General features: G+C 39.2%; 1 protein-coding gene across 19 annotated transcripts in view; it reads left to right on the top strand.

Annotated features, from left to right (window-relative positions):
* Nucleotides 1-16983, top strand: part of FGFR2 (fibroblast growth factor receptor 2) — a 103187-nt gene extending 86204 nt beyond the window's left edge. For 15 of the 19 annotated variants that reach the window (XM_068951533.1, XM_068951535.1, XM_068951532.1 and 12 more), the window contains 8 exons: nt 2681-2802; nt 3431-3541; nt 4207-4397; nt 7605-7727; nt 9105-9175; nt 11184-11321; nt 12484-12589; nt 16385-16669. In XM_068951533.1, the coding sequence (XP_068807634.1) occupies nt 2681-2802; nt 3431-3541; nt 4207-4397; nt 7605-7727; nt 9105-9175; nt 11184-11321; nt 12484-12589; nt 16385-16549 (1027 nt within the window). In that variant the 3' untranslated portion in view covers nt 16550-16669. Of the gene's footprint in view, nt 1-2680; nt 2803-3430; nt 3542-4206; nt 4398-7604; nt 7728-9104; nt 9176-11183; nt 11322-12483; nt 12590-13795; nt 13865-16384 lie in introns of all 19 variants that reach the window. The other 4 variants (XM_068951538.1, XM_068951541.1, XM_068951539.1 and 1 more) reach the window with 4 other exon arrangements.
* Nucleotides 16984-24321: the final 7338 nt, after the last annotated feature.

Below are 24321 nucleotides of genomic sequence, written 5' to 3' on the forward strand. Positions count from 1 at the left end.
TTTTAACAAGTCTTTAGGTGGGTTTTAAAAAAATAACTCCTTTTATCCTGAACAGTTTTCTTTGAAAGCTCAGCATCATAACTCTTGAATGAAGGAGCTGTAATTTTGAACCTTCTGACAACTGTTCTGGAAATTATTTTAATTATGTAGCTGAAAACTGGTGCAAAATGCTGTAATTGCCACCTGCAGTACTCTAGTCAACAGTGGGGGCCTGTATACATACTTCTGTCAGCCCATACCCTAGGGGGATACACTAAATGCGGAAAATTTTAGACTGCTAAACATTTAAAACCAACGTTCAGCACAACTGTAGGTGGAGCAGATTTCCAATGAAAGGAGGCTATTTAGAGGCAGTTTATGAGGTTGGGGGGCAGGAGGCACACAATGAGGGGTTTGTTACTTTAGGCCTAGCAGGGCAATAGCACATAAATTAACCAGTTTCCAATGCAAATGTTTGTTCTCTGCCAAGATCCTAAATTCAATTTTAGTTCTGGACAAAATGCAGGATGACCTCAGCATAGCATGTGCTGCCCTTCAGTCTTTGCACCTTTTTAAACCAGCATTTGCTTTAGAAACCAATCCAAAACAGATTGAGGAATTCTCACTAATGCTAAGACCACATTTAAAAAGGGTCTGCGGACTGCCCTCAGGAGGAAGTGTCATTCAGTCCTTTTTTTCTGTCTTGTGCCCAAGCAGATAAGTGAGGTTTTCGGACCGCTTAGCCCTGGTTTAGTAGTCTCCTGTTAATGGTATTACAACCCTTTCATGGAAGAATGCATAAGTTGAAGATCCATGCTCTTGAGAACCAGTCCCTACATATATCCCGTGATTCCTGCTTTTGGCCATGGGAAGTCATGACCTTAAGAACTCCGTTATGAGAACGCTTATCGGAGCCCTTACACTGAATAGTGTTAGCAGCATCAAATTCCCTGAATACACTGCCTGATACCTGCAGTGGTACTGCTTCTGAGTTAAGTAACATTCTGTGTGTGTAAAGGAGTCAGAATCTGGCCATTGGCACTTACACTGGAACCAAAAAAATTTGGCCCAGAAGCTCTGAAGTTCCTGTTTTAGTTTCTCTTTATCCTCCTAAAATTGAGACTGAACTCTCAGAGCCTGTTATAGCTGGACAGGTTTTGCAGCCAGGTACATGCTCTACAAAATGCATTTTGTGTATGCAGTTGACCCCGTTAGTGACCATTCTTTTCAAAAGGTTTCTGACACTGATAATGTGATTATACTTGAATTTCAGTTTCCCCCAGTCCCTGCTTCCCGTTTTCTGAGCAGAGCCCGAGTGCTGCAGACAGGAGGCATCTTCCGTTACCCTCATACATGGCATTTGTGGCAGGAAAGAGCCCGCAGCCAAGAGACAGGCGCTGTGCTAGACCCAGCTGTGGGCACATAAAGCATGCCGTCTCGCCCCTTAAGGGATCAAAGCGCTGAGGGAATGTGTGAAGATGTAAGAAGAGCAATCTTGCTGTGGATGGGAGATTGTGGAGAAGAAGTCTTGTAGGGGATGCTAAAATCTGCCAAGTGCTTTGTCCTGAGGGGGGTGCTGCTTTTGTGAGCGCCGATGCTACTTATGCGACCAGGCGTGGAGAGGGGTTGCCTCTCTGTCAATAGGACGAGGACTTACAAGAGGGGAGCGGAGTCAGAGGCTGTGCCGGCCGTGGCAGCTCTGGCAGCCGTTCAAGGCTCGTGAGCATGCAGAGAGCCTTTATCTGCGCTCGCACAGCTGCTTTGCAGAAGTAACCCCTCCCTGCCGCAGCTAGTGAAGAGTTAGCTGTGTGCTTGTCACTGGCATCTTTCCCCTTCCCGTTCTCTCGCCTTCGTCCTCCCTCCTTTTTTCCCCCCGCAAAAAGAAGGCTGTCTGGCCAGCTCATCATCCACAAGAAAGAGGAATGGGTGTGATAATTACCCACAGCTGTGCCCAAACATGGGGTTTACCAGGCTGCTCGCTCTGTCCTGTCTAAGCCCTTTGGCTCAAGAGATCATTAGGCAAATGTTCATGGCCCACATCCCCAAACAGAAAGCGAGAATATGAGTTACGATCTAAAATTAAGCTATCTGAGAGAATGTTTGAATGTTTCCTTTCTGTCTACACTGTGCTGTTACATCACAGGAGCTAGTACTATTTCAAACATCCCTCTGGTTTTGATACCACCCTTTACCACACAAATCATCAGCTGCCTGAAAGCAAACACATGGCAACGCACACAAAGAAACCTTTCTTTCATCTCCTTGCAGTCTACATGAAAAAGAAGAAAAACGGCCGTATTATAATGACATGAAAAGTTTGCGTGTTGTTGGCTATTCTGATATCCTGAATGTTAGTTGCAGTCTTACGCTTTTCAAAGCTGCGTTCCTCTGCGTTGTGTGCCGTGCATATCTGACCAGCTAGCCATCAAATATAGCCTCTGTTATTACAAGGAGGAGGAGCGCTTAGGAGCTGGATTTAGTAACTGATCTGCCTGTGTTAGAGGCTCACTATACTGTCCCTAAGAAAACATAGTACAGTGTGCATGAAAACCAGTGTGCACCAAGAGTCTCATTAGTTCCATATGATAAATGCTTCATGGTACAGCAAGTTGTTGAAAGCTTTTTATATTTAGCTCTGGAATTTCACTGGCTACATCCTTTCACCAGATGCTGTGTGTTAATCCCCTGTTTACACCTCTAGGCTGACGTTGGGTAAACCCCTTGGGGAAGGTTGCTTTGGGCAAGTTGTCATGGCCGAAGCAGTGGGAATTGACAAAGACAGGCCAAAAGAAGCAGTGACTGTGGCAGTGAAGATGTTGAAAGGTAAGAAAATTGGCTTATTAGGGATCGAGATGGGTGATGTGGTAGTTTTTATCCACAGAAAGTTTCTTTTGTGGCATCTGAGCTCTGTCATTGTGGGGGGTCAAAGTGCACATAGTTGACCTCAACCTTCAGCAGTTTGTGGTGTAAATCTGGGTCCCTGACAGCCTGTTTATCTTTAGTAGCGTGTATTTGCAAGCCAATAGGGGTATTAGAATTCTCTGGGTCTCTCTGCTTTTAGCTTTGTTCGCAGCAGAGGTTGTCGATGTGTAGATCCTAGTCCATTTGCTCCAGGTGGTAGGAGCCTCTTTATTTTGAATTTAACTGTAGGGCTTCTTTTTAGGAAAGTTATAGTTATTAGTTGTTCGATAGTTAAAGACAGTATTTTTTGTCTCGTCTTGATGTGTTGCTTCAGCGTATGATATGACTGAAGAACTGGTTAGTCCATCAAAGAGACTGAGACTATTGTTTATTAGGACATATCATATGACTTGTATAACATACAATGTATACTGGAAAGCAAATCCCATGTTCTGCATTTTGAAGGACGTGTTTTATACCAGCTGGTGAGCCTAAGTAACGTTCAAGCTGGAACACTAGAAAACATGAACTGAACTTGTGTCTTGTACAGATGATGCTACAGAAAAAGATCTATCTGACCTGGTGTCAGAGATGGAGATGATGAAGATGATTGGGAAGCACAAAAATATCATCAATCTCCTTGGAGCCTGTACCCAGGATGGTGAGTAGAGAGAAGAAAGTAAGCCAGGACTTTCAAACAGGTCTTCAAAAGTCTCATTAATCATCATTTTTCAGGAGTTTTTAAGGAAACAGTCATGCTGTGATGGGATTTTTAGATATGTCCTTAGCTTAGCAGCAATATTTTAACTTCTGTCTCTGTTTATAAAGGTGCATTGCAGCTTTAATATGAGAAAGGGTAGTATATCGTATGAATCTCTGATCCTCTCTGATCTCTTGCTTGCAGTGCTTTCAGCCATGTTTGTCATTCTGAATTGTGTCAGTCCCGCCTTAGTGAAACTTGTATCCCTTAAATTTGAAATGAACAATTTCACTCTCTAAATACCACAATGGTTTTTCATGGCATTTTTGCACTGAAAATGCTTGTCTTTCAGAAGATGACATCGTCTGAAAAGAACATGTGCTAGGTTAGGATTTAGGTCCTCTCTATTGCCAATTGTAGCTCTGGCACTATCCTGTTAAGTAGCTTTGGGCCAGTCACTTAACGAAGTCTTGACCTCCTTTTCTTTCAAGTCTCGCTTACTGATTTCACAGTTAATAAATGAATTGAATTAATAAATGTTTATAAAGCACTAAAAGGTTCTTTACTTAAAATCATTTTACCTTTTGACCTGATTCCAATTTTCACGCGGTTCTGTTTATCCAAAGGTCCATTGTATGTGATAGTAGAATATGCTTCCAAAGGAAACCTGCGTGAGTACCTGCGAGCACGCCGCCCACCTGGAATGGAATATTCATTTGACATTAACAGGGTACCAGAAGAGCAGATGACATTCAAAGATTTAGTGTCTTGCACATACCAGCTGGCAAGAGGCATGGAGTACTTGGCTTCACAAAAAGTACGTAGAACTCCACAAATACTGCACAGAGCACTTGGTACATATTTGTTTGGCACTTTTTAAGGTTAGGCTTGTTCTCATCCCATGTATGTTAAAGAATTTGCTGAGAGAACAATCTTTTCCCAATGAGTTGCATAATCCATGCCCTTGATAATCAGTGGGAAAGCTCATACACAAAGTTTCATGCTTGTGTTTTAACAACATTGCCAGAATTGATCATTTGTAGTAAATATAAATATGTATCTGCAGTGTGAATTCATAGCACAGGTGGTCACTTGGTTATACAAGTCACACTACTTCACCCAGGAGACACCATTTGCTTCTGTTTCCTGTCAAATCTACTGAGTCAGCTCACATAGTGATGTAAAGTGAATGAATTCAGTTACTGAAAGGATTTGAGGAATGATAATGGAACTGAGAAGATGACAAGATACCTGGGCAGAAATTGTGAACAGAAGAGGCAAAAACAGACATAGTAAATTAGACACTTTAATTATGCACTTTACTTAAAGCAGGTATTTGTCAGGAGAGCAAGCTTGTTGAAAGAGCTTAGTTATTCTTTGATGTCCCTAGACACTTATTTCTTCAAATTTTCTTCAAACATTTCTTCAGCCAGTACCTTGATTAAATTATTGTGATGAAACCTTAAATAACTGTGTATAACTAACTCTCTAAATCTATCGTGGCTGTATGGAATAAAGTCATGAATACCCTGGGTGGTGTTTGGACCTAGTGTCTATGCCAGTCCACTGGATATTGGAGCTAAGTATTTCCTGCAAGTTGCTGAGTGGTTAGTGGGATTTATAGTGACTTCTGGTTGTGTCCGCTCCCAAATATGGAGTGGTTTTTAACCAAAGAGGAGAGCTGAGTGTAAGCCTTTGGTCCTATTGGTGTACAATCTTGGCTTTTCATTGCTTTTCTGTGCTTGTAGAGATTGGGGGACAGACTCGAGGTCTAATTTGGTTTTATTCTTATGTTTTGACACACTAAATATCCGTGCAGTAGGGGAGAGAGAGTCATGCATGATACCAAGAGGAAATGGAGTAAGCATGGGTATCGTATTAGGTAAACCATACAGAATATCTCTTTCGAAGATTATTGAAACACTGGCTTGGCAATGAACCATGTGTCAGGAAAAAAGACCTGTTGTGAAAGGAAAAAAACAAATATTTTGACTGGCAAACCTTGAGAACAAGTGTCCACTGGAGAAGCTCTGAAGTGCTATTGTAGAACACTGCCAAGAGGGTGTGCGCTCACACAGATGCACATAGCAGAGTCATTTCATCCTGATCCAGTCCCTTTCCAAAAACGCTTGTTCATTGTAGTGCTGAACTTGAATGTAGGGCATTGCACAAGGCAAACCAAAGAGGGGAAACAAAGGCAGCACGTAGTAAAGCTGTGCATTCCAGATCTTCAAATATCCCACCATTTATGTTTATATTTCACTATTTTTTTTTCTCCTTAGGGAGCCATGTATTGAGCTGGAATAATAAAAGAGCTGATCTTCTCACTGTATTTCCACCGTTAAGGAACTGAAACACTGTGAGAAGACCAGTTGTCTTGTTATTTCACTCCAGTAAATGGCTCCCTGAGACCTAAAAAAAAAAAAAATCGCAAAAAATATAAATGCAAATGCAACCATCTCAGAATATAATTTTAATATGTAAAAGAAGAGATTTGAGTATCTACTTCAATTCTTGTCATTAAGCAATTGTACATTGCAAATGGGATACCTTTTCTAAGCTGCATGGATACTTTTTAAAGTGATGTGTCCTCTTCAGTGTTCCAGTATGGCACAAGAATCACAGGGGCACTCCAGATTCAGGTGGTTGAACCAGATCACTGCAAAGAGAGCAAATCATTAGGCAAAGGAGTCAGTTATACCCTGTCAGATACGGAAATTAAACTGTATTTTGGAGACAGGAAGTCTCATTTGCAAAGCTGCAGGGTGTGAGAAAGCACGAATATGCTGGCAGAACTTACACAAAGGTGTTGCAGGTTGTATGAGATGCTCTGTGGTTGCGCTTGGTAGGATGGCATCTCCACCTGCCTGCCATTCTGGAAAGGCCCAGGTCTGCTGGAGAGTCTGTGTCATCACTGTCTGTCTTACCCACCAAGATACCTTGGATATCATAGGGCATCTCAAATGACATTAGGTACCTATATATTAGGCAACTGAACTGAGTTCCCGGAGCATTTTTTGCAAGGTGTGAGAACATGGACAGGGGAAGTAGGAAGGTTGCCCTATATTATTTCTGCTACCAGTGTTTCGCTGATGCTGAATTAGAAGCCCAGTTTGGTGCTGAAAGCATGTCCTGTGTACGTGAACACGTTGCTGGAGCAGTTGCTGACAGTTGCCTTAGGCTAACCCCGTGCAGAGCAGAAACTCCGTAGACTTGTTTTACCCATGAAGGATAAGAGATCTCAGAAAGTTAATCAGGACAAGTTACAACACAAGAGAGAAACTGGCTGTTGTAAAAAACCTGCAGACGTTCAGTCTGGCATACTTGTGCACGTGCTGAAATAGGGAGGACACTTAAAACATAACCCAAATTGAGGGGAAAAAAAGGATGTCTACCTTGGAGAGAAGTAAGACATCCTGGGGAGGATTCCAAATGCACCTTGTATTACTCCTGATAAGGCTGCTTGAACATAGGAGTGGTATCCAGAGTAGTCACAATTTCCTTTCAGTGTCAAGAATATCAGTTGCAAGTGTTCAGGAGAATGCTGACAGGAAGATAATGTTTTTAGTTTCAGTGTCAGATCTGTTTAAAAAGCAAACAGTGTGGTCCAGGTTATATTTCTTTCAAAATTAAACTGCTGTAGTCCCATGGCTGAAGTAAATACACACACCCTAGACATCTGTTTTAAAATTGTATACTGTAAATGTATCTCATATTAAGATCTTTCTTTAAAATGGTTGCACTGATCCAGACTGTCAGGTTTTAGCTCTGTTGACCTAGCAGTATAATTTGAGAAGCGACATCATAAAGCACTCATTAACAGGGTTTGTAATGAAAATGCTGCAATGCCTGTAGTGAGGCATGTGTAGTGGAGAGTGAATCACAAGCAGCTTGGAACGCTCTGATCACCAGCCAAACCTTCAGCCTAAGCAAAATACAAGTCTTAAAAAACCAGGCTTTTCTAAGTTTTAGAAATAATTTCAACCACTTGTTTCAGTGGGATTTTTCTCTTCTTTCTTTTCAGTGTATCCATCGAGACTTAGCTGCAAGAAATGTTTTGGTAACTGAAAATAATGTGATGAAAATAGCAGACTTTGGTTTAGCCAGAGACATCAACAATATAGATTATTATAAAAAGACTACTAACGTAAGTAGATGGTTTTCTTATCTCTGGAAACAAGTGTTTCTTTCAGGGTTCACTTCAAAACTGTAATTATAATCCTAATGGACTTCCTGCACAGCAGCCTAACTTTTAATCACAGAAAGAAAAAGGGATTAAGGAAGTAAGCATTTCTGTCTCCTCTTACAGTGACAGTTAGTTAAACCAAAGAGACTATATGTTATATGATTTATTATAAATGATAAAATGTAAGTATTCATTTTATGTGTTCCTGACTCGGACCGTTTGAAATACATGGAAATATTCCTTTCGATTCCAGCTACCTTTTTTTTTCCCACCTAGGCCTAGGATCTTGAGAAACGCTATATAAACAGTAATCGCAACAACCCCAGTAAAAATCCTATTTGTGTGTGGTAGTATCACATATAGCTTTATGCATTTGGCCTGTACTTGGTTGTAAAGAAATTGCTGCAGTAGTATCAAAGAGGGGCTAGAAGTTGAGAAAATTGGTTTTTACTCCCTTAAACTCACTGTTTAGCTGTATAACCTGTACCAAATCAAGAAGGTAAAAAGTTTCAAATGTAGCTGTTGATTTGAAGTGCCTGGTTTTGGAACCTTTGGAGACCTTGTTCTCAGAGAGCCTGATTAACTACTCTTCATTTTTGATGGGAACTTTGCAGAACTCTTTCAGGTCTTCAGACTTTATTAATACTTGTACAAAATACTAATTATTATTATCAGTCATGTTAACTGGCTGATCTGTGAAAATAAAACACTGTATGATTAACGGCATTCTAATGGTAACATCTGAATCCGCATGCTTGCGGAAAGGCAGAGCAACCAGCTATGTTGGCACTGGAGGGAATTGAACCTGCTTTGTATCAAATTTAGTGCAATTCCTGGGCTCTGAGCCCTTTTTCTTTCTGTGCAAAGCAGCAGGCATGTGTGACTTGTGCAAGCTTTGGGCCATTGCAAAAGGCTGAACAGCAAAACAAAATTCTGGAGTTTAGTGGCCAACTTCGTGTTGCGGGCAGGCCTATTTTTCAGAGAATTATTGAGATTTTTGTCTTTAAAGAACAATAGTGGAATGATCTTTTCCATGTTATCTCCTTACCTTATTGTCCTAGCAAGCAATCTGGGGACTTCTGGGAAGCCCTCTGTACTTTCAGTTTTATCTTAAATATTTATATCCGTTTTCCTCAACTGTCTCCCTTCTTTAGCCCGTTTCACTTTTTTTTCTGAAAATTTTAAAGGTAAATTATATGGTAGTTTGCCTAAGCGGACTGATCTCTGAGAACCAATTAATCTTTTAAAAATTCAGTGTTGAAAGCATCCTGTAAATTGCTACCACTGTAGTGAATTAATTTTTTCATTCCTTTCCTTCTCCTCCAAATCTGTCCGTAGGGACGGCTTCCTGTAAAGTGGATGGCTCCCGAAGCCCTGTTTGACAGAGTTTACACGCATCAAAGTGATGTGTAAGCAACTTTATTTGAATGATTTTTTTGGAGGTGGGGAGGAGGATTGCTTTGGTTTGCATTTCTTAAAGTTTGGGATATCTTTAAATATGTTTTCTTGTTGTCCTTTAACTTTAAGCGTTTTCATTCTGTGTTTCACATATTAATAGATGGAACAGGACATGCCCTTAGAAAGTGAGGATTTTATGGTAGACTGCTAACCAGTGCTCTGTTACTAATCTGCCCAGCTTCAAAGCACATGAAAGGTGGAAAATGCTAACCTCCTTTTGTCAGTGCGGAAGTTTCCCCCCTTGAACTTATTTACGGATGTGCAGCTACAAAGAGTCTATCTAATTTGCTTGGCTTTTGGCATATTCTGGACTTCCTTCAGATTTAAAAGAAAGAAAGAAAGGAAAAAAGAAAGAAAGAAAGATAGAAGAGAAAAGAAAGATCCTGAAAATTCTTGTCAAAATTTGTTCTGATATTAGGTACAGTAACGCATAGAATGGATATAGTAGAAAAGTTTTCTCTGATTTTAGAAGCCTTGTTGCTTCCTAGCAGTATTGCACATGCAAAGGGTAGGAAGTCATTGGACTCTGACACTTCAAAATCTTTTAATATGTGCACAATGTAGCTGGCTGATGCAACCTCTCAGGATTTGTTCTGCTTCCTATTAAAGTTCCCTAGGCCAATCTGCAGTACTCATATGTACAGTACTTCAAGTAGATGTGTATTTTTTATGCAATGCAGATGAAGATCTCATGTTTTCTATTTCTCCAAGAGAAGCTGTTAACTGTAAAGGGCTGGATGCTTCCCAGGGCAAGTGTAAAAGTTTATGCAAGTCAGTGCAGGGTTAACATGAAAAAGAGCAGGGTGGAGAAAATAATAGAGGGTATCTCCTTCTTCTTTAGCTAGTGCTGTTCCCAAGGACCTCTCTCCTTAGGACAAGCATTTACTCAGGCTTTTCCTGCAGTCTTTACAATTGCAAAGGAAACTATATACACAGGTTAAGGGTAGATCGAACTTTAAAAATTTTTAAAATAACACCTTAGCAAAATATCTAAGTGAATGTGAAGTAAACTGCTTCACTGGTTCAGGACTGAAAGTCAGCCTGAGCTCTTCAACAGCCACAGAGCACAACAATTTCAGAGCTGGAACTTTGATACTCTTGGCCCCATGGTGGCTTTGAAGCCTGCTAAAGATAATATTATTGCAAGTTTGTGCAAACAGTTTGCTAAAATACACTGCTGTAAAGCTAGGAGAGCTGCAGAGAAGTTTGGGAGCCAGTGCAGGCTTTGTGCTATTGCTTACCTGGCAGAGCAGCCTGCCAAAGAGCTCTAGCTTGCCAGCAAGACATGATGAGGCAGGCTCTGAAGGAGATGGCAAGCGGGCAGGCAGAACTGGCTGAAAATTATCCTCCTCCGTTTCCTGACAAAAATTACTCAAACAGAGCGGATTGATGCAAAATATCTTTGTTTTCAGTAACCTTCTTTTTCCAAAATATCCCACCACGTAATTACAAACCAACTCAGCTGCGTGCATGTTCTGTAAATAATTAAACTGTGAAGATGAGGTTCTTTGCAGTAGCCTTGGAAACTTGGGTGCTTGGAGCACACCAGACAAAGGCTAGGAATGTGTTTGTGATCGTGCTTAGGTCAGTTCCTATTCAATGTGCTACTGAGGCACCTGATGCACTTCATGGATTGATGTCCCACTCAAGTCTGTCAGAGATAAGCAAGTGCATGAAGATAAGCTTAAATCTCTTTGCGAAAGGATTGGCAGCTGGCCTGGGGGCAATCTAAGGCTAGATCCTGACGCGCTTCTTTCCTACTGAGTAAACCCACCAGGAGTACTGCATATAACAAAATAGGATAGATTGGTCTGTCAAACTGGCAGAATCTGACTCTTAAGCAGACGGGACTTACCTATGAAGTAGCAACACGCTACTTACTGCATCTCTCCTGGAAACATCTTTGTTTTCAACATTAAAACAGATTTAATACTGCACTGTTTCCTCCTTGTTCTGCAGATGGTCCTTTGGTGTATTAATGTGGGAGATCTTCACCTTAGGAGGATCGCCCTACCCAGGAATTCCGGTGGAGGAACTTTTTAAGCTGCTTAAGGAAGGGCACCGAATGGATAAACCTGCCAACTGCACCAATGAGCTGTAAGGACCCTTATTTGCTGTACAAGGATCAAAGGGCACAAACTGTACTGAATTCACACAACTGATGCTACCCCAGGCAGTATCTAAAGTTTTCAGAATTGCTTGACTTTAGGATTGTGGCTATATATGCATACAGATATGTAAAGAAAAGGTATGAAAAGGTCTTGAGGAAATGTTTGACAGAGGATACTTCTTTACACGCCTTGCTGTGGTCTCACTGAAAAAAGAAGAGAACCTACAAGCCAGTCTTTGTCAGTGGTTTTACACTGATATTTATCTTATTTTAATCTCATTAGCACAAAGGCTCTTAAATGATGGTACACAGACCACTAATCATATGTAAGCTACATCACGCTGGTTTTGTACACAACAAAATATATTGGGAAGCTTCTGCATTAACGCAGCGTTATCCACCGGTGACAATAAGACACAGATTTCACTTTCTGATATTTGAGTATAGCCCTTGACTCTTTCCCCATTTTAATTTCTTCACTTCACAAAGGCCGTTGTCTCTAATATAACAAATGAAATGACATGAAATTTGTCTACAAGTATCTGAAGGGGGGGTGTCAAGAGGATGAGGCCAGTCTCTTCTCCGTGGTGCCCAGCCACAGGACAAGAGGCAACGGGCACAAACTGAACCACAGGAAGTTCCATCTGAACCTGAGGAAAAAATTCTTCACTGTGAGGGTGACAGAGCACTGGAACAGGTTGCCCAGAGAGGTAGTGGAGTCTCCTTCCCTGGAGATATTCAAAACCCGCCTGGATGTGATCCTGTGCAATGTGCTCTAGGTGACCCTGCTTGAGCAGGGGGGCTGGACTAGATGATCTCCAGAGGTCCCTTCCAACCTCAACCATTCTGTGATTCTGTGATTCTGTGAAATGAAACGAAATACCATTGAAATTCCTGGAACAGGAAAAAGTTATGGAGGCTGCTCCACAAAGATGTAATTTAGGAACTGGGCAAGAAGAGATACAAGAATAGAAATGCACCTGCCACAGAAGTGAGGGTGTTTCTTGGTTTACAGGACAGTGGTTAGTCCATGAGTAGGACTGTGGGGTGCTCACTGTATTATTTATGATGAATAACAATGTCTGTGTATGAAAAGGTTTATGAGAACAACATGTAATTTTAGTTAACCCAAGGAAATGTTTATTACAGCTATATGATGATGAGAGATTGCTGGCATGCTGTGCCTTCACAGAGACCAACTTTTAAGCAGTTGGTAGAAGACTTGGATCGAATTCTTACCCTTACAACTAATGAGGTAGGTAAATTGTTTCTCTTCATAAGCTGCAGATGAGACATATGGTTCAGGAGATAGATGGAGTTTATTCATTTATGAAATACTACTCTAGTTCTCTTGTTGTTCTGTTCGTCACTGTCCTCTGAGGTTACATGCAGCTAAAGTATGTATCCTATGAAATCCTCGGTTTCTTGCCAGCATGCCTTGATTTATGTAACAAAACAGAAACATGTCTTTAAAATATTTTTGTTTATTTCTCTTTGTATCTTTTGATTTTTTTTTTAGCACAGCAGCATAGAGGGAACACACGTGGCAGGTTGAGAGGCAATGTTTATATTTCAACATGCGAGGGAGGGAACTAGAGTACATGGTATTTTTTATTTATCAACTCAGTTTGATTCCCAGCCACGATATCTAGGTCAGAAGAGGAGTAATTGTCAATGGTAGATTTCAGATTATATGCCTGAAAGTGAATTAGGTTCACTGAAATAGCTCTCGGTGGAGGGAACAAGGACCCACAGGGAATGTATGAACAGCCATCCAATTATCCAAAGGTCCTGCCTAACACTGCTTCAGGTTGGGATATATGAATGCAAAAAGGTTTTATGCGAACAGCATTCTTTCAGAGGTCTGAAATATTATTAGTCCTAGCAAGGAACACACTGATTAGCATATTCACACAGGGATCAGCTCTCTTATCAGTAAATCACAGGCACCTTTGAGGAAGTTCACAACAGTAATGGGAACGGTGATTCTTTTGGTGGAAACTTGTCTTGATAAAAAAGGCTTGGTGTCCCAGAAATATTTTACAAATTCCTATTTGTTCTGAGAAATGATATGTATAATGAAAGAAAAAGCAGAACAAAACACTTACAGAAAAATGTCAGAATAACTTGTTTTGACCATTTCAAAATAAAATTTTCTGATTTGATATAATTTTAGGGACTTCTTTATGAGAGGGGCAAAGGTAGAAAAAAATGTCTGGGTCCTTTTGTGTGGATCCCCAACAGTACCTCCTTATTTTTCAGAATTGCCACAGAAATAAAAGATCAATTGTTCAGCAGCTTTAGGAAAGCTTGCATGCAATAAAGATGATGGGGAATCTAAGTAAAGGAATGCCATTATTTAGGATGATCATTTTGCCAGTCGGGTGGACTAACCTTTCTGGTTGAAAAAGATCTTTTGGCTTTGATAGTAGCTGTAATTTCTCTGGATTCTGTTTTTAAGGCTTATTCTGAAAAGTGGCACCTTCAAGAGTGGCTCAGAGATGACGCAGGAATATGTGCTCCCTACTGAGTCAGTAACATCACTTTATGTACCATTACCATTTTCCCCTCATCCAAGTACTGACTGGATCTTTTCCTGCCTAATTTATATATGATTTCACAAGACCAGTTGGAGGTGGGCTGGCTGCCACTGCGGAATGTTTGGTGGCTTGGATTGGATATGCGTTTGCACATTCAAGAGTGAGATTCTGGCCTACAACTCTGAGGCTCTTTCTTTCTTTTTCTTTCTTTTTCTTTTTTCTCATTATCTTGCCTTCCCAATTCTGTATTGCTAATGAACCTGGAAGGATTTCAAAGGTAACCTGAAAAGGCCTTTAGCATTATGTAAATTACTTTAGACTGGAATCATAGGAAAAAAGGCTGGAAAAAACTTGGGAACTCATCTAGTCCATCCAATTGGTCTACAGCAGGATCAGCTGTACCTTTGTCTTTCCTGACAGATGCTTATGTAACTTATTCTTAAATATCTCCACAGTTGTACTTTTGCATCATCCCTCAACAATCTATGGCAGCATTTCATTAACATTACCTCTTGAAAGCTTTTCCTAATATCTAACCCTACTACTTAAGACATTGCTTTTCTCCTATTCACCCTGGGCAAAGAGAGCAAATTACTTCGCTCCTGTTTGCGGCACATTCTATGTTCTTGAAGACTTGTCATGTTCTCATTCAGTGTCTTGTGAGTACTCCAGTTTGTCCTATCAACTTCCATAGCTTGTGGTTTTGAGACCTCTGATATTCTGTGATCTGCACAGTTTTCCTGAAGTGCAGCTCCTTCGTGCATCTGTCTGACAGTACTTCTACTTATCCACTCCACAATGGCAAGCATGGCAAACAACATGACAGTGTTGATAAATGGTCAACCTGGGTTGCCCCAAAACCCCAAAATTGCTATGGCAGCCAATAGTATCTCATTCTGCATCTGTGCGAGTGATTATTGCTGCATAAACGGTAGCGTCTTGCTCTTGTCCTTACTGAATCATCACCTGTTATTTCAAAAGACCCAGCTGCCCATGTATCTCAGAGCATCACGCAGTGTTTCCCAGAGCAGCATGGGATCTTGGTGCAGAAGTCACTGGTGGTCAGCCTAATGGCTGTGTTTTATTATATCAACATGAGGAACTATCCTGATGCTGGAGGTGAACTGTTTTTGGCCCCTTTATGTGATTCTGGCCCTTTATGTTGGATAAAGAGGCTGAACAGGACATAAGGATCCCACATTCAATACTGAATTCATAACTGAATTACTTGAAATCTTTTAGTACGACAAGCTGTGTCTGAAATCTTCAAATATTGGAATACTTTGTTCTTCTATTTATGTAGAAAGTACTTGATCATTTCTGGTCACCTAATACCACATTCTGGTTCCCTAGTATAAGAATACATGCTGAGATCATCCTCATGAATCCTTTAAAAATCTGTTCTACAAAATAGGAGGTAATCATAGATGCAAATTGCATTCTGCAACCTCTTTTGCTATCTACTGTATTTGTTGGCGTTTTAAAGCTTACATTTTTCCTCTCTTTTCAAAAGGTGACCATTTTAAACTATAATATGATAATAATGAATTTCTGACTTAAGAAAATATGTTAACCAAAGAACTAAATTAGCCAAAACCTAAGTATAGCAGTATAAAATACTGACTGAGGTGGAGGACTCGTCTTGTCAGTATGATCATAACTTGTGGTTTAGCAAATGAAGAGATTGCATTTAAATGAATGCAGCTGCCCTTTAGAAGTTGAAAGAGAAGGAACATTTCAAGGGGAAAAATAACTTTATTCTCCTGCCAAAATTGTTGTTTCTAGCAAAAAAGCCATAACCTAAAACTTGGATTCAGCAGATATTATTTCCTTTTTTAATGACTGCTTTGGTCATTGCTACTCTGGTGCGTGCACGCACACACACACACACACCCCAACACACACACACACACACACCCCCCCCCCCACACACACACACAAATGGAAGAAATATAGTGAAAAGAAGCCAAATGCAGTGAACTTAATTTTGTTTTGCTTTCAGGTTTTTTTTTTTTTTACACATATGCCACTGCATGTTTAAACACAAAATTAATATCAGAGAATATAAAACAGATATTCAGACTAACCAAAGGAATATAAAATTGAAAGTATCTATCCATCTCCAAATCATTACCATGTGCTGAAGAAAAATGGTTCTATTTAGGTTGAAATTTCATTTTTATCATTGTAAGTGAAAAGTCCTCTTTTGATGTGGTTGGCATATTTATTTCTACTGACATGGCTAATGCTGATGATGTTGGACTTCACAAAAGTACGCAATTATTGGTTTCATTTTCTCCCTTTATTCAAGCTCCTTGAGCGTTCCTTGTTTTACCAGACATTTAAGCACCAGGCAGTTTTGAATATACTAAAATTCAGAGAACTGATGGGCATTTTTTAACTTTTTTTTTTTTGCCCACTGTATGACCAAGCCAAACCAGAGCAGTAGAAATAGGTTATTGTCAATTTTATGTGTTATTTTAAAATGCAGTTTATTTCTTTTGTTACAGGAGTATCTGGACCTCAGTGGACCTCTCGAACAGTATTCACCTAGTTACCCTGGTACTAGGAGTTCATGTTCTTCAGGTGATGACTCTGTTTTTTCTCCCGATCCAATGCCTTATGAACCTTGTCTTCCCAAGTACCAACATATGAATGGCAGTGTTAAAACATGAGAAGAAACCATTCTGACTGTATAGAGGAATAAAGAAACAAGAACATCAAGCTACCTACAATATACAAAACACAAAATCTTTTCTCCAGGACCTTAATGTTTCTGCTTGTACATATGAAATATGAAAAAAGAGAAAAAAGAAAACTTGGAGGAAAACAGTCAGAACCTACATAAAGAATTATATAATTTGCAACTTTTAAATACTCCCAACAGAGAAGAATGTTTATGAGCTGTCTAGATACCCATCCCTATCAATTTTCTGGCTTACTGTAAGCTGCAACAGACTTGGTTTGTACAATGGACCAGTTGGACTTAAGGCAAACTCTGGGTCTGCCTTTCTTGTTTATTTTGTAATATTTGGAGAAAATATATGTTGGCACACACTTACAGAGCACAAATGCAGTATATAGGTGCTGGATGTATGTAAATATATTCAAAATATGTATAAATATATATATTATATATTTACAATGAATTATTTTTTGTATTGATTTAAAAATGGATGTCCCAATCCACCTAGCAAATTAGTCTCTTTTTTAACAGCTATTTGCTAAATGCTGTTCTTACACAGAAATCTTAATTTTCGCCATCCAAAGGTGGAAAATACTTTGCTTTCAGGGAAAATGGTATATCATTAATTTATTAACTAATTGGTAATGTACAAAACAATTAATCGTTTATAGGGTTGTTGTGTTTTTGTAATTTAAATGGCATTTCTATGCAGGCAGCACAGAGAACTAGTAGATATATTGCTCAGACTTTACTAGTTTTCAGATCTTTAAAGAAAGAAATATTTACAGTATATAACTAATTTTGGGGAATTAAACTTTTGATTTATTTGTGTTAAAAAACCTTGGTGTCAGATGATTATACTTATCAAACTCAAATCCTTTAACAAGAAAGTCTTTTATTCTCAATACCTGTCACTTTAACAATTTGACTCTAGCAATGTTTCCCATGGCCAAAAGGCACAATCATGCCACAAAAAAAAAAAAAAAAGAAAACCTTATAATGGATTCCTAAAGTAGGAAAAGACATTAATTTGTCTATAACCATAGCAGAATGCACTGGTCTAAAAGGAGCTGAGCTCCTACCCTGGGTTGCACATGCATCAAATTAACTAGAATTCTCTTCACTGAGTTTGATAATAGGTTCCAGATCTTTTGGCCTGGAAATAGCCTTTTAGATTATCCCTGTATTGTAACTTAAGTTAAAAGGGAGAAGTTGTTATAATGACAGTTTTCCGTAGGAATATCAGCGTCTTTTTAAGGGATTAATTCATGCTGACTCCAATATTTCCTTCTGATCCATTCCATAACAGCAGGTATAGCACTGGCCTCTGCTAAAATGTCACTGTTATTTGTTTCTTTTTACCGGTCTTGTGTTTTTACTTTCAGAACACTCACTAACTCTGATATGGCCATGCAATATGAATGCAAATTACACTGTTTTATGTGTTTTTTTAAAAAAATTGGGTAAAAGAAGTATTAAAATCTGTTAACTTTTGTACTGACAATAAAATGTTTCTACAGATATTAATGTTAAAGTTACAAAATAAATGTCATGCAGCTTATTTTTCCTAATCCTATGTGTCATACAAATGGTCTCCTGGACTTCAAGTGATGGAAAACATCCAAAAATGCTTCCTTTTGGCTTTATCACAGATCCCCTTTTACCAGTCTGTTCCTTCAGGAATGCAACTCTTGCTTGCATCTTATAAAATGTCTCCTCATGATTGATTTTGCTTATTTGAGTAAACATACGTAGACTCTTTAGTGTTTGTGGGGCTTGGACGCTAGCTTGCTGGAAAATGGTTTGAATGGTTTGAAGTGGTCACAGTATGAACGTAATATATATTCTCTCTTTGTTTAATATAGTCAGGCTGTATCCTTTAATTAGTGAATTTTCATATTCATATTGGGGATGGAACAGTACCATTTGTGTTAAAAAAAAAGATGGAAAGAATATCAAAAAAATTTTTGATTGAAAATAACCAAAAGAAACACACAACAAAACGGCTAGTGCTTGAGACAGAAATGGGAACTTTATGGTCACATTACCATTTCAGACTAGCAAGAAAAGAGCTGTCGAACCTAGTCTTCACCACAGCCCGTAAAATGCTCCAGCTACAAAACAACAGTTTGGCTTCTTTTCCTCTCTTTCTGCTTTGACCAGAAGTCCCATACCAATCCCAGGAAACTTTCTGAAAAACTGCCTGTGAAAGACTGATGTTTTCCAAGTAAGCATTATCTGGTTGAAAAATTCCCACTGGCTTTACTAGAAAAATAACAGTTCCCTTTCCCCAAGACATCTCTTTCTGTTAGCAGCAATGGTAGCTACTGTCTGACTGAAACCACAGTATTCTTAATAACACATTCTCTGTTTGGAAGATGCTCTTAAAGGGTGTCAGAAGATCTTGGGTCTTGTTCTGCTCAGATTGAAACATATTTTAAAATTCTTCACTACTTGGATGTCTTTTTAAAACAAAAGTATGTAAAAACTCAGAAATGTAATGGAAAGGAGCTATTAAATAATGTAAAGTAATTTGGCTATCTATTCTTTGTTCCCAATAGTTTATTTGCCTGTGCTTTGTTCATTTTTGTTTTAGCTCGCAAAGAGTTAGATTTGTACGTTGGAGGTATACCACAGTTTCACAAGTGTTGGCTGAAGTTTTCCTTCTCCTAATTTATAGCATAGTCTGTGGATTAAGCTAATATTCTTTCCTGCTATCTGAAGAATTTCGTCTCCATTGCCTGCTGATTAATTTCCTTCTTTGAACACAGGGGTTCTAGGACAGAACACAGCTTCTGCCGGAGAAGCAGAAAATTCTCTGCACTTAGAGTTGCAAGAGGCAACAGAAAATAAAAATAGGGGACACGCACTTTTTTGCCAGGACTGCCGTGGGCTCTTTCACAAGAAGGGGTCAGGAATTTACACTGCTGTCTCATCTAAAAGTAATGATGCCATTAACGTGTTGCATTAATTTTACCCTAATGAAGAGTAGTGCCATGCCAGAAAATGACTTTATTTTGGTGTAGATAGTGAGGATTATGTCCTGTGTATGATCACTGTTTTCTCCAGCCTCTAATTGTTCATTGTTTCCTATTTAAATATTTATTCAAATTAACCTTGCATAAAGTGAAAAAATATGTGTGTAAAAAATCAGGCTTATTATGACTCAAGTCTATAAATGGGTTTACATTCCCTGTTTTGTTTTTGTTTCACTTTTTTGCTGCAATATAACAAATAGCGTGGGCTATATACCTCTGATAAGAAGACGGCTTCTAGTCTTATCTATTGATTTGATATCAAATCAAATACCTATTTTACTGTATTTTTATGAAAGAGTTGACTTGTCTTCTGAGTTTCAAAGTTGTCAAAGGACAAATAAGTTTACTGCTTTATTTTTGGAAATAACACGAGCAAAACTGAGCAAATACTCTAGTAATTTGCATGTCTATCCATTGAAAGGCTATTTGGAGAAGAGCACCACAAAAATCTGGGGCCTGGAGACCATCTTTTTACTGAAAGATTCAATGATATCAGTGTAATTAGTTTGTCCAAGAGAAGGTTGATTTGTCTTGAATTGGATCTGTGCTTTTAATAATAAAGATCACTATTCCATAAAAGACGTTCCAGATGCAGCACCTGAAAGGTGGAGCAAGACACATCTGCTAGGTGGAAGGTGCGCTGTTATAGTGGTACTATTATTAAAAAAAACAGTACAGATAGAGCATAGCAAAGGAAGCGCTATTTTTTCTTTTTTCATCACTCTGCATTTGCCTACATAAGATAGCGCTGGCTGATGTGAGCTTGCCTCCACTTGGAGCAAACATGCTCTCCTGTGGCTCTGCTCAAAGCTCCCCAAAATGCCCAGCCGAGCTGCAGCAGTGCACCTGCTTGCACTGGTCGGCCCTCCTGGGATGTGCATGTGGGTTTGTGCTTGGCGGTGTGGTCACGTACCTTTGCAGCGTTTTAAGTCATTACTGGCCACTTTTTAGAAGATACTCTATTGGTCAAAAAGAAACTAGAAATGAGGCTCATGGTAAGATTCAAAGGCAAGCAAAATCCAGGAATCGGGTAAGCAGATTGTAATATTTCTACCCTCTAAGTCTGTGATGGGAAAGCTCCTATCACTCAGGTCCTTAACAGCAAGTTTTGGAGATTTCAGTAGCCCAGGAAATTTCAATTAGGTACATTAAGTGGTTGCTCAAATCAGTATGCGACAATATTTTCCTTGTCATTGTTAAGGAAATGTAAAGAACTGTTGGAGAAGCAGCCCTCCAGCAAAACTTCCAGAAAACTGTCATATGCTTTTGTTTTATTTGGATGTTTTTAAGTAGCCTTAAATAAGAAAGAAAAAAGTTGAGGCAAATAAGTTACTTTTCACAGAAGACAGAAAAAAGGCAAGCAAGACCTGTTTTTAAAAAGTCATCTGTCCATTCTATTATCAGGACGTTATATATATCTGCATGTTTTGATCCAATTATTATAAATATATTTCATTGAAATGTAATGCGCTTCTTGTGACAGAACATAAGGCATAAGTTACCTTCAACAATTTGTTCTTGGAAAGACTGTCAATCCTGCAACATCCATAAATATATCTGAACACTTCTGAGCTTTCAGTATCGTGATTAACACAATTAACATTAACCTGAATGTTACATGCAGGTTAAAGGCAATAGACTTTTAACTGTGGAATGAATCTTCTGGTTTTTTCCTTTTACCCTTGCAAAATTTCTATTAACCATATTTTCCATAAAACTCCTAGCATGAGCCTCTTGGTCACAGTATTCACATGCCTAAAAAGGTAGTTTCAGGTAAGATGGAAACACTCTCTTCGCAAGGATCGATGGTGACAGGACTGGAGGCAACAGGCACAAGTTGCTTCAAGGAATTTCTTCCTGGATATAAGAAAAAAATTCTTCACTGTGAGAGCAATGTAACACTGGAATAAGTTGCCCAGAGAAGTGATGGAATCTCCTTTGCTGGAAATAGTCAAGACTTAGCTTGACAGGGCTTTGGATAACCTGATCTAAGGCCCTGCTTTCAATACAAGGTTGGTCGAGATGATCTTCAGGGGTGCCTTCCAACCGAGACCTTTCTATGATTCTGCGTGTCTATATTAGTGGTGTAATATAACCTAGGCATGCACAGGAGTTGTGGAAAGCTGTGCTAACTTGTGTTGAATTTGTCAGTGGCATGTATTGTATAGTAAATCCAGTTTAGTGGTATGTTTAACAAGAGAGAGATTCCCCCATACTAAGGCATGTGTATTTTAAGATTCAGGTCCTGGCTTGCTTCTGGTTATTACAGCTGGCCAAAAGTTTTCTGACTGAACTCCCAGGCAGTGGAAAACACTATTTTGTCAAAAGCTTTCTGAAGCACAAGTCTCTGGCAGAAGATAGAGAAGTGTTTTGACTTTATCAGAATGATATGATCCTATCAGAGTGACCTTGTCAGAAGAAAATGAATGACTTAGCTGAAATGTATTTCCTATATTGTAGATGACTAAATATATAAAGTCAAAGTTAAAAAGGAATATTTTGATTTTATTAAAAAAGAATGGTTTGACTAGCTCAAAGTGACACCCAAGATCTGCAAATAATTTGTCCTTTAAAGTCTTTTACTTCCAGTTCATACTGATAATCATTTTTTTTTCCAAACACCACACTTTCCTGAGGAATACCCTTCTAAGTATCAACAAGGTCTAATGATTTTTATATTTCTTAGAGGGAATTTATATTTCGGGAGGTTGTGTGAGGAGCCTGGCGCCCTTCCTTAACGAGCACCGCGTGCTGAGACCAGGCTGCCTCCCTTGAAAGGGTGACTTACTGGGCAAGCTTTTTCCAAAGCCTCAGAGGGTTTCCAGAGAAGACTGATATTTCCTTGAGGCAAAGCAACGCATCTCTTCTGCTGTGGCATTGTGCCTTTGAATGGTCTGAGGCACTAAGGAAGGAATGGAGAAATATAACAGGAAGTGAAAGCCCCAGTGTCACTGCTGTCTGGGGAAATCTATGGCCTATTATATTGGAACCAAAAAGAACTAAAATTTCTGGAAAAAAATCGATACTGCCAAAGACTGTTTTAAAGACATCTCAGAGAAGAAAGTAGCCAAGGTGCAATATTTCGTCTAGACATGTTTCCCTGGCACAGCTATAATTTCTTTCTAGGTCTATTCAGTGGCATATGGTACTTTTTTTTTTTCCAAAATATTGTTGCTACAGAGATGTATAAACCGAAAGCTAAATAGTGCTATACTGCTAAATGCAATACAATTGAGGGATCTGTCTTGGGAACGGTGGTTTGGGTGTTCAGAATACTGAGCTATATCCCTGTCTGAAAAGCATGGGTGTAACTCCACTGGAGAAAATGAAGTTGCATCATGCCTGAATTTCAAGTGTTATATGTTAAGTAAGTCCTAAGTGTCAATAGCACTTGAGAACAGTTTGCCGCTGAGAAAGGTTAGTGCAAATGTTTTTGAGGAAACTCTGACTATTCATACCTGCAGCCTGCCTATGATGATATTTGCTGCGGAGGGGAACTAAACGCAGTGGCAGAATGATGCCTCTGTTCTTTGCTCTGACCAGCTGGATTATATTTTGCACCTGCTTTTGCTCACAGTGGGCAAAATTTGTTCATCCAAAATGTATTTACCAATTTCTGTCAAATTTGCTCTGCTTAAACTTTCCACAACAAATTTCTCCATTAGAGCTGCCTCTTCCCCCCACCAAAATTATAAGGGGTACTGCTGCTGTTTTTCAAGAGAGGAGGATATAGCGCATAGTATGGCTATGCCTATGCAAATCTATTTCAGAGATGAGAAACATTCTCGGTGCAAACTTCATATTGATGGTGCAGAAGACGCATGCAAAGGGCTTCAGCTAAAGGGGGAGTGATGGTCTACTGCAAGTGAACAATACACTAAGAGAAAAAAACTTGTACAGTTGGCACTGGCTTTTAATTCAGTGTTTCTTTATGAAACTGCTCCTTTTTTCCTCACCAGTCCCAGGGAGCTGCCAACCTGAATGGCCGTGTGTTCATCTCTTGTGAAACTGCCAAAAGGTTTGAAATAAAATTGCCAGCAAGCAACTTGCCTGATGCAGCCAACTTTTATGAAGCATTTTCTGTCATGAATACTCCCTCTTCTTACCAGATTTCTTGGCTATCTTTCATTTCTTATTTTTATACAAAAATTTTTTTAAAAGTATTTGCATTTTTTCAGACCACAAATTTGGGGAAGAAAACAAGTGTTTATTTGCTAAAGACATATGAATAATTGGAATTTGCTTGCATGTTCTCCCAAATTTACATTTTTCTCTCATTTAAACCTTCTAGGATTTATTCCCTGACAGCTGCTATACCAAATGGTAGAATTCTTCAGCTGATGTTAACTTCAGAGGAGGTATGATACTTATTTATCAACTGGGCAATGAAGTGTGATCCATTGGTTTGTTTTTTAATGTTCAATAGTACTTTTTTGACATTCTTCCATAAAAACAGAATATTCATCTCTCTCTAATTAACTATAAAGACTCGATCTGTATTAGAATTCTTCCAGCCCTTGCTACAGACTGCAAAACTATGAGACTAACGTCATTTAAATGTTCGATAGTCTAATGTATAATACACCTAATCATGACAGGGTTTTGGAGGATTCACTATAAATGTAACTAACTGTAAGAAAAGTTCTGAAGAAAACATATTTTTATTGTGAGCTAAAAGTTTGTTTGTTCCTCCCCCCCCCCCGCCCCCAGAGTATTTGGCAGT

The sequence above is a fragment of the Struthio camelus genome, chromosome 7 (assembly GCF_040807025.1).
Source record: "Struthio camelus isolate bStrCam1 chromosome 7, bStrCam1.hap1, whole genome shotgun sequence".
NCBI lineage: Eukaryota > Metazoa > Chordata > Aves > Struthioniformes > Struthionidae > Struthio > Struthio camelus.